This window comes from Mastomys coucha, unplaced genomic scaffold (genome assembly GCF_008632895.1).
Source record: "Mastomys coucha isolate ucsf_1 unplaced genomic scaffold, UCSF_Mcou_1 pScaffold16, whole genome shotgun sequence".
Lineage (NCBI taxonomy): Eukaryota > Metazoa > Chordata > Mammalia > Rodentia > Muridae > Mastomys > Mastomys coucha.
The window spans coordinates 77,398,907-77,409,832 of NW_022196898.1; the positions used below are offsets into that span (position 1 = coordinate 77,398,907).

At 48.5% G+C, this 10,926-nt stretch overlaps 1 protein-coding gene across 2 annotated transcripts in view; it reads left to right on the forward strand.

Moving 5' to 3' along the window:
* The first annotated feature begins 3,984 nt into the window (after positions 1 to 3,984).
* The window catches only part of Pla2g12a (phospholipase A2 group XIIA), a 17,125-nt gene continuing 10,183 nt past the window's right edge, over positions 3,985 to 10,926 (forward strand). The window contains exon 1 of one of the 2 annotated variants that reach the window (XM_031375484.1): positions 3,985 to 4,360. In XM_031375484.1, coding sequence (XP_031231344.1) covers positions 4,144 to 4,360 — 217 coding nt within the window. In that variant the 5' untranslated portion in view covers positions 3,985 to 4,143. Of the gene's footprint in view, positions 4,361 to 5,781; positions 6,236 to 10,926 lie in introns of those variants that run through there. The other variant, XM_031375485.1, reaches the window with a different exon arrangement.

Below are 10,926 nucleotides of genomic sequence, written 5' to 3' on the forward strand. Positions count from 1 at the left end.
CGGTCTTCGGTCAAGGGTATACGAGTAGCTGCGCTCCCCTGCTAGAACCTCCAAACAAGCTCTCAAGGATTTGTTTTAAAACTGTCATTGTGAAGCAGAGAGTGGAGATGTCGATCTCCAACTGGGTTCTTGGCCCACTGCCTCCAAGAGCTTCGTGGTCAGACACTGAGAAGCACAAAAAGGTGGTCCTTTATTGTTGGTTTGGGGTGGACAACTGTACTGGCTGGTATTGTGTCAACTTGACATGGCTGGAGTTATCACAGAGAAGGGAGCTTCATTTGGGGAAATGCCTTCATGAGATCCAGCTGTGGGGCGTTTTCTCAATTAGTGATTAAGTGGGTAGGGCCCCTTGTGGGTGGTGCCATCCCTGGGCTGGAAGTCTTGGCCTCTGTATCAGCTCTTGCTTCTTGACCTGCTTGGGTTCCAGTCCTGACTTCCTTTGGTGATTAACAGCAACGTGGAAGTGTAAGCTGAATAAACCCTTTCCTCCCCAACTTGCTTCTTGGTCATGGTGTTTGTGCAGGAATAGAAACCCTGACTAAGACAACAACTTTAAACAATTTGCCATGAACTCACAGTAGCAACCGGAAGCCAGGGGAGAGCCGTTACAGCTCTGACCCATGTTAAAGCTCCAGGACAATGTGTGGAAGATATCTTAGAAGACACTCGTGTGTGGAAACTTAAAACATGGGAAAGGCTGAAGGCTCAGAACCCCATTCTGCACACTGACTTAAAACCTGCAAAAAGAAACCAAACCCCCAGAATGGACTAGGGTGACCTTCTCAAGGGCAGTGACTCGGCTTTCCAAGGTGGCTCCCTGTAGGGAAAGACCAGGTACAGTGGGAACAGGGTGTTCTGACTCCAGGGTTTTATCAGGTCAGATATGTCTCTAAGGACTCTGAGTCACAGACAACAGAACCCAATGTGTTCAGCGTAAACATGCATTCAATGGCCTATAGACAAGTCGGTGGGGCATTTTCTTGGTTAACAACTGATGTGGGAGAGCCATGCAACTGGGAGGGAGGGGTGCAGTGATACCCTCAGGCAGGTGATCAGAGCAAGTCAGGAGGAGCAATCCAGTAAGCAGTGCTCCTCCATGGTCTCTGCTTCAGTTCAGTGCTCCTCCATGGTCTCTGTTTCAGTTCCCACCTCCAGGTTCCTGCCCTGACTTCTTGCCTTTCCTTCCCTCAGAACTATAGGAGGACATAAGCCTTCCCATCCTCAAGTTGCCTCTGACCATGATCTTTATCCCAGCCACAGAAACAAAACTAAACAGGAGCTCTTGGTATAGTCTAACTTTTATAACAAACCGAGTTGAAAGGAAGGATGGCAGGAAAGCCCTCACTTACCTCAGGAAAGGAACCCCAGGCCATCCTGAAGACAAAGAGTTAACTGAGAACAAGGGCAGCTGCTTATTGGTGAGCTAAGAGAACACAGAGAGCTAAAATAATTACCAGCTCTTGAGACACCTGCAAGGTGGGATTGGGGTGGGACAATAATATCCACCAACAGACTAACAGCCAGGGACAATCAAGGTCAATGCTACCAGAGCTGGAGTCAGATGGACAAAGCAGAGCTTCCACCACCCATTCCTGGGTGGGCAATGATCTCTCTGGTTGGGACAGAGGGGCACACATCAAACATTTGGTCCGGCCATTGTCAGGGCTCATCAGAGCTCAGAGAACTAATACATCTCACAGCAAAACGGCAGCCTTTGTCTAGTCAGTGTCACAGCCCTATAAAAACCTCTAGACAATGAAGATTACTGGCTTTCCTCTCAGAACCCATCTCACTCTGGGAGTCTCCTTTCCTTGATTCCTTCTTTTCACCTGAAATTCTTCTTAAGAAAGCATAGCCCACGGGCTGGAGAGATGGCTCAGGGGTTAAGATCACTGGTTGTTCTTCCAGATGTCCTGAGTTCAATTCCCAGCAACCACATGGTGGCTCACAACTATCTGTAATGGGATCTGATGCCTTTCTCTGGTGTGTCTGAGGAGAACGTCAATGCACTCACATAAAATAAATAAGTCTTAAAGAAAACAAAACAAAAACAAAAAAGAGACCATGAAGTAAGCATAGCCCACAACTGTCTATATCTTTTTTTAATATTTATTTTATTTATAGCTGTACAGATGGCCGTGAGCTATCATGTGTGGCTGCTGGGAATTGAACTCCGGACCTCTGCTGGCCTCAATCATTCCAGCCCGGCTCATTCGCTCTGGTGTAATTCACTGTAGCTGTCTTCAGACGTACCAGAAGGGGGTGTCAGATCTCATTACAGATAGTTGTGAGCCACCATGTAGTTGCTGGGATTTGAACTCAGGACCTTCAGAACAGTCAGTGCTCTCAACTGCTGAGCTGTCTCTCCAGCCCTGTTTTTGTTTTTTTTTTTTTTCAGACAGAGTTTCTCTGCATAGCCCTGGCTGTCCTGGAACTCACTCTGTAGACCAAGCTGGCCTTGCACTTAGAAATCCGCCTGCTTCTGCCTCCCAAGTGCTGGGATTAAAGGTGTGCACCACCACTGCCTGGCTAACGTTGCTTTTGTCAGAATGCTTTCTTAAAGCAACAGGAAAGAAAATGAAGGCATGGAAGAGCTTCCCACGCAGCTTTCCAGAGACCTCACAGCTTAAGAAGCCAGCCAAACACAGGATGGAGGGCAGCTCAGCATCCCTGGTACCCAGGGTGCATCAGAGAAAAGGACAGGCTGGCTGTGGCCTCGTGCCCAAGAGTTGAAGCCACTGAAGTCCAAACAGGAGGCAATCATACAGGGGAGGGTGGACGGCTGACATGAGATAAAGAAGACAGGAGATCCTCAGACTGTTCTAAGGGAAACTGAAGAAGACAGAAGCCACCTTAGGGCAGGAGAGTGGCTCTGGTTTTAGATGGGTCAAGGAAGGAAAATACAGTGTCTGGGGACAAAACTGATGACGTCATGGTACCAGGGAGGGCGTGGCCTATGGCAATGATGAGATTTTATCTTAAATATGAGGTGACTGGTGTGGCCATGGATGGCTGACAATAAAGAGAAGGGAGGGACTGAATCCGGTTTAACCAGCTAGTTATTGCACCTGTGTGCAATAGACGAGAAAAGTTGCCAAAGAATTGGCCATTTGAGAATGTAATCCGTAGAGAGAGACAGCAAACCGAGTCCTCAGAGCACAGGTTATTGTTAAGGTAAAAGACATTAGTTCACCAAGATGTAAATGTGTAAAGAAATAGAAGAGAGGCTTGGAGCCAAGATCCTAGCACTTGGGAGGATAGTGTGTGTTCACGGCAAGTTGGAAGGCAGCCTGGGCTACAGGCCAAGACCCTGTCTCAGAAAAATTAACTGAGGGCTGGTCCCAGGTCACCTTACCGCATTTGTCCCGTTTTGGAAGATATACTCCTTTCTCCCTCTCCTCTGCCTTATGATTAGCCTTTTCTCTACAGCATTTGGGATTTTAAGGAGGGATAACTGTGAACTTCCCCTTCCTTAAAATGAGAAGCAATGGAGGAAGTGCTCTGGTTGATCGGGCAGAGTTCCATCTCCAGCAACCCTCAGAAGACCCACTGAACCCCAGGCCTTGCCCAGAAATGAGCCCGGGTGAGGCTGTGCTACTGGAGTCCGGCTAAATTATGGTGTCTCGGTAAACAGGAGAGCTTTGAAAAACAAGCAAGCGAACAAATCTCACCAGAAGCCGGGAGGTGGTGGCTCACGCCTTTAATCCCAGCAGGCGGGTCTCTGAGTTCGAGCCTGGTCTACAGGACAGCCAGGGCTACACAAAGACCCAGTCTTGAAAAGCAAAACAAAGACCAAACCAAACAAAACCAACTCTATATGGTTAGAACAAAGCAGTGGTTATGATTATGTCTGGAGCACGGCCGCCGGCGTTTTTCCGACTCCACAGAGGCAGGACAGTAAGCTACCGGAGCGTCCGGGAGACCACGTGGGCAACGAGGTCACTGGCGCACTCCGCAGGCTCCCACGCTCCGGCGCATGCGCACCGTGCAGGACGCGGCCCCCGGGGGAGCGGAGCGCGTGCCCGGCCAGGCCCGCCGTTTGGCGCCGCTCTGTGACTGGGCGCGAGCTCGCGAGCGCGGAGGAGGCCGGGGCCTGAGCCGGAGCGCGCGCCGCTGCCCAGCCCGGCCGCCGCGGCCCTGCAGATGGTGGCTTCGCGGCCCGCGGCCGTCCGGGGCCCTGCGCTCCTGCTCCTGTTCCTCCTGGTCGCCGCGCGCGGCCAGGAGCAGGACCAGACCACCGACTGGAGGGCCACCCTCAAGACCATCCGCAACGGCATCCACAAGATAGACACGTACCTCAACGCCGCGCTGGACCTGCTGGGCGGAGAGGACGGCCTCTGCCAGTACAAGTGCCGCGACGGTGAGCCGCGGGGGGCGCGGGGTGGCAGGGGGATGGAGGAGGGACCGTGCCTGTGCTGGGCGGGATGGGAGAATCCGTGCGGGGCAAGCGGGTGGGGGTTGAGGGGACGGGTGCGGGGCAGGGGGATGGAACGACAAGTGTGGAGCAGGTAGATGGAAGCAAGTGTGGTACAGGAAGATGGAGGAACAAGAGTGGGGCAGGGGATGGAGCGACAAGTGTGGGGCAGGTGAATAGAGGGTCAAGTGTGGGGCGGAGGATGGAGCGACAAATGTGGGGCAGGGGCATGGAACGACAAGTGTGGAGCAGGTAGATGGGAGCAAGTGTGGTACAGGAAGATGGAGGGACAAGAGTGGGGCAGGGGATGGAGCGACAAGTGTGGGCAGGTGAATGGAGGGTCAAGTGTGGGGCGGGGGGATGGAGCGACAAATGTGGGGCAGGGGCATGGAACGACAAGTGTGGAGCAGGTAGATGGGAGCAAGTGTGGTACGGGAAGATGGAGGGACAAAAGTTGGGCAGGGGATGGAGCGACAAGTGTGGAGCCGGTAGGTGAAGGCGCAAGTGTGGGGCATGGGGATGGAGCGACAAGTGTGGGGCAGGTAGATGGGGGACAAGTAGGTGCAGGAAGATGGAGGGATAAGTGTGGGGCAGGTTGATGGGGCGGGGACACTTGCAGAGCAGGGGAATGGGGGACTGATAAATGCAGGAAGACGGAGGGACACTTGCGGAGCAGGGGGGAGGGACAGGTACAGGGAAGGTGGTGGAGGGACAAGTGCGGAACTAAGGGGTAGGGGAGCGCGTGCCAGACAGACATTGATTGCGTCCTCGGGTGTGGAAAGAATGAGCAGCGCTTGGAGCGTGCTGTCCTTGGGATTGTGCAAGCTGGGAACAAATGTGAGAGGTCACCTGAGTGCTCGCTCTGCACTCTGCTCTCTTTTGCGCCTGAGTTTCTCGCCCTCTCCTTCCGGCCTTTGCACAAAGTTGCTAAAGAACTTACTGGGAGGAAAGTGGAACAGACTGATTTTAGCATGTGCGGTCATACACGCATCATATAATTTGTTCAGCTAAACATATAAAGCCAAATGACACATTAAAGGCCATCAGTTGATATTAAGTGCTGTTTTGTTTGTTTGCCTGCAAAGCTAGGTAAAATAAAATGTGGCTTTTGTATAAATTTCTGGTGTACTTGGTTTTTGAAGGAGGTACACTACATTGAAAGAGTTCCCGTAACTTCTAGAAAACAGTCTAGTAAGACTTGCGGTTTTGTTTTGCTTTGATTTTTGAGACAGGGTCTCGGGTAGCCCTCGCTGGCATTGAACTTGGTATGTAGCTGAGGTTGACTTTGAACTTCTGTTCCTTGGCCTCCCAGGTCTTGGATGACAGACGCAAGCCATCTTGTCCGCCTTGTAGCTTTCTTTCTGTGGGTATCACTGGCCTTGCTTATTCTTTGTCAATGTTAGAGTTCGCCTGCCTACTCCTTTCATTGTTTTTAAACATTCTGTTTGAATCTAAGGACTTGCTTCATGGCAGCATGGATGGTGATAAAATCAGCACTTGAGGCAGTGGCTAAGGCACAAGTTCCATCTTCATTCTTGACCATTATGCAAACATTAGTTTTGAGCACGGGCCATCGGTTGGAAGGTGGGGGATTGGGCAGTGGCAGAGGAGATCCCTGTTCCCTGAGCTTGTGTTCTGGTTTGGAGAAGCAGCCAGTGAGTCCGGAGAGCTGTGAACTCCCTGTCCACAGGTCCGCTGTGACCACTCCCTCGAGAACAAGAAATGAAGACTACCACAGTGGTACTGGGAAGTACTGGGAGCCATTTGCCTTTCATAGAGGCTCCTCCAGGACAGAAGAAAAAGAAGGTCTTGGGATTGGAAAGTGGTAGGAGTGCTCTGTGATATTCGGGGAAAGAATGTTCCAGGAGGGAGCAGTGTGGACACATTCCCCTGAGGGCACGGGCTCACAGGAAGCGAGTCAGAGTGATGGAGGGTTTCTGCCTGTGGCACTGGAAAGATGGAAAGACAAAGGTGACTTGAAACGTGCAATCTTTATAAACAGCTTGTGAGTGCCCGCCGTAGAGTTGTTAACCCTGAGAACATCTCAGAACTATACTGTTTGGATTTCAGAACTATACTGTTCGGATGAAAAAGGTTGCTTTAAATGTCCCTGTACTTGCTTTTATTTGCCACCAGTCTCCTGGGTAAGGCAAGAGCTGCTGGAGGGAACGCATGTGTGCACTTCCGTATAACTTCCCTTTCCTGAGAGCTTGGTGTTCCCATGGGTCATCTCTCCTCAGATGGGAAAAGGCCTTAATGAAAGTTATCTGAAGTTTTGTTTTGTTATTTATTTATTTATTTTATTACACACCAGAAGGGGGCATCATATCCTATTACAGATGATTGTGAGCCACCATGTGTGGCTGGGAATTGAACTCAGGACCTCTGGAAGAGCAGTCAGTGCTCTTAATCGCTGAGCCATCTCTTTCACTCCTATCTGAAGTTTTTATGGGAACAAATTTTATGTTTGCCATTTAGCCAGTGCTTGCTCTGTCTGTCTGTCTGTCTGTCAGTCTGTTTGTGGGGGGATGCACACATGTGGGTATTTGGATGGTGGGCCCATATGTACATGTACAGAGGCCAAGAGAGAATGTTGAGTGACTTTTTCTTGTACTCTCTTGTCTTAAGACAGTGTTTCTCTGAAAGTGAAGCTCACTGCTATGGCTGGCCAGTGAGCTCCTGGGATCTGCCAGTCTCTGTTGCCCCCCCAACACTGGGGTTATAAGCACACATTCACCTGCCCAGCTATTTACCTGGGTGCTAGGGATTTGAACTCGGGTTAATGTGGCATAACCATCACCATTACCCGCCTGGGCCACCTTTCCAGCCCTTCACTTTCTTCCTCCCTGACATTAAAGGAAATTAAGTGAGAAACATTTTCCATTTCTATTGAAAAATAGCAGAAAGTAGCTTCTAAAGTGAAAACACTTTAGAATTTTGACTAAGTTGTTCATTCCTCCAGTGATATATATGTTAACAGGAGCATCTAAGCTATATTGAGAACTGAGCATTAGTGGAGGTAGAGTAGCCAGGATGGAGCCAGGCTGCTGTGTGCAAGAGCCCAGACAAGGGCTGGAGAGATGGCTCAGTGGTTAAGAGCACTGACTGTTCTTCCAGAGGTCCTGAGTTCAATTCCCAGCAACCACTTGGTGGCTCACAACCAGCTGTAATGGGATCTGTAATCCTATTTGTAGTGGGACGCTCTCTTCTGGTGGGTCTGAAGACAGCTACAGTGTACTCATATAAATAAAAAGTAAGTCTTACAAGTCTAGACAAAAGGTGGTGCTGACTTTGTCTTGAGTTGGCAGGAGTTGAGGTGATGAGAGAGGGCTGGATTTGAGCTATAATGTGAATGAAGGACCTAAGGAAGAGGGAAGGAAGCCATCAGCTTCTAGAAATCCTAATGTGATTATAAAGATAAAGAGATATAAGAATATGTTCTGTGGGGGTGTGGTGAGGCATGGGGGAAGGGGTGCCTTGGCAGACCCATGCCAAGCCATCTCTTCACCCTGAGGGACCAGCCACATGACTAGAGTTTATTCAGGGCATGGGGAGGGGAGTTAAGAGGGTAGTAGATCACGTGGGGAGAGCGGGGAAGGGAAGAGCCCAAGAGCAAGAGAGAAGCAAGCAGGAGGCAGGAGTGGGAGAGAGAGGAGGGGCAAACAGTGCCATCTATAGTGGGCCAGGCCTACCTGGCTATTGCCAGGTAACCTTGGGGTTGGAGTTTAGATGGAATGCTAACACCTAAGAATGAAGATGTTGGGACATCTGAAGAAAACAGGAAATGAATGACCTAGAGCAGTGGTTCTCGACCTGTGGGTCTCGACCCCCACGGGGGTCACATATCAGCCGTTCTGTCTATTGGATATTTACATTACAGTTCACAACAGTAGCAGAAGTACAGTTATGAAGTAGCAACAAAAATAATTGTATGGTTGGGGGGTCACCACAGCAAGAGTCCCAGCATTCGGAAGGTTGAGAACCACTGGTCTAAGGAAAACAGTTCTTCTCTGAGCCACATGGAGACGAATTGGTTAAGTCTCAAGTGTTGAGTTAGTGGTACCAGCTGGGATCACCACTAGTTTGTGCCCTGCATACACAGAGGTAAGATCCTCCTGTGGCACCGTTGCCACCCTCTGAGGTTCTCACCCGCCTCATTTTCTTCCAGGTGAAATAAGTGGGTCTGTTTGAGAGTGTTTATATCAAATTTGAACAAACTAAGGTTGAGTGGGAAGAGAATGATAATCAGTGTCCTAATTCCTGCAAATATTTAGGCTTTGACTGCATAGGGAAAGGAGAAAACATAATGAAGCCAGCCACTTTCGTCAGTGGCTTCTTATGTACCATGGCCACAGTACGTCACGATATTGTGGTTTGACTCCTAACTGTGTTTCTTCCACGAAGGAGCTTCTGTTTGCTTTGTAAAAGCTGGGACTAGTGGAAATATGAAAAGTTTTAATGTTCAGCATTTCTTAACACCACATCTAAAAATATTTTAAATAACGTTAGTATATAATTTGGCACCTCAATCAGCTAGTATTTTATGTGTGTGGGTGTTTTGCCTGCACGTACGGATGTTCACCACACTCATCGCTCACTCAGGGAGCAGAAGAGGGCACCAGCCTTGGAGTGGGGCTACAGACTGTTGTGAGCCTCTCTGTGGGGACTGGAAACCAAATCTGTCCTCTGCAAGAGAAGCTAAACACTAGCATTATTAAAATATTGTTATAAGTGGTGTTAAGAGATGCTGAACAAGCTGGGCAGTGGTGGCGCACGCCTTTAACCCCAGCATTTGGGAGGCAGAGGCAGGCGGATTTCTGAGTTCCAGGACAGCCAGGGCTACACAGAGAAACCCTGTCTCGAAAAAAACAAAAGGAAAAAAAAAAGAGAGAGAGAGACACTGACCATTAAAATTTTAACATTTTTAAATAAGCTTTATATATGATTTGTTCTAAATAATTTTGTTTTCAGTTTAATCTTATTTATTGAATGTGTGTCCATGTATTTAATTTTATTTGAATTGGGACAGAGAGAGGAAGAGAGAGGTCACATACCATGCCATGCCATGCATGTGTGGTTGGTCAGACTTTTGAGAAGTAGTTCTCTTCCTTCACTGCCGGATCTGGGGCTCAAACTCAGGTTTCCAGGTTTGTGGGGCAAGAGCCTTTGCCTGCTGAGCCAGCCTGAGATAATATTTCAGTGTAAAGGTGAATTTAGAACTGAAACCCCTGAACTGTTTGAGCAAAGCGTTTACTCCTGCTGTTTATAATGTGTTTATTTGCTCATTCTGTGGAAAGAGAACATCTTAATTCTGACCGAGCATTTCTATTTTTCTCATACCTAGTAATTTTTTGGGTGCTCACTGTGTGTTAGGCGTCATCTAAGGCAGGAAGACAAACCAATTCTCACAGAGTTATATTAATATGGCTCAGAAACATTAGAAAACCAACCACCCTGGTGTCAGGTACAGAAGGGGAGATGCTCTTTCTAGCTGGGGAGAGCTTGCAGCCTGTTTGAGAGAAGAGACGTCGGTTGTTCTAAAGAAACCCTAAACTAACAAAACACACTAGCACATGCCCCTTTCAGTGCCGTGTTAGGGAGTCAATTCCCAGTATTTATTTCAGCATTCTTTCCAATGTTTCATAAAAGGTAGATATGGATTTTTTTCTCATCAATTAATATATTTATTTGCTTTACATCCCAATCACGGTCCTCCCTCTCCTCCCAGTACCCTGTCACATGGCCCCTTCCCTTCATCTTTAAGAAGGGTGAGGCTCCCCCTGGGTACCAACCTAGCCTGACACCTCAACTCACTGCAGGACTAGGTGCATCCTCTCCCACTGAGGCAGACAGCCTAGTTAGGGATGGATCTTTGTCATTCAGTGTCACCACCCTCTGCAGGATGCACATGAACTTCTGACATGGCCGCTCTACACCTTCACTCTCTCCTTTTGTCCTCTGCTTCTCCATGGTGGCCATAGTTACTTGGTATCTTTTTCCAACTTCATTTGCTTCTGGTCATTCTCTTGCTTAACAGTCTCTCATATGCAGAAAGTGTCTGTGCGTGTTGGTAAATGCTCACACCCCTATGTCATGTCACTGTGACTGCAGTCATCAAGTGTCAGGGAGCATTTGGAAATGAAGAGAGTTTAGATCATGTATAAAGGGAAGGAAAGATGGAAAAATTGTTGTATGAACAGGAAAGGAAATACATTCTTAGTTTTAAAAGAAAAAAAAAAAACAGACAGATAAGCGGATATTAGAAGTGCATTCATCTCCTTGCTTTGTATCAGCTGTCTGAGGGTGATAATGTTTGGACATGAATGGCACCAGAAGTCTGCAGACTTGTAGGTGGGAAGAGGAATGTACCTGTTATCTGAGCAAGCAGAAACATAGAGCAAGCTGCCATTTTAAAATAATAAGCCTGTTTTCCATCAGCTTCCTGACAGGCTTTTTAGGTGATGTGCTTCTGAATTTAAAACAGTTGTTAACCTGAAAAACTATATATATAT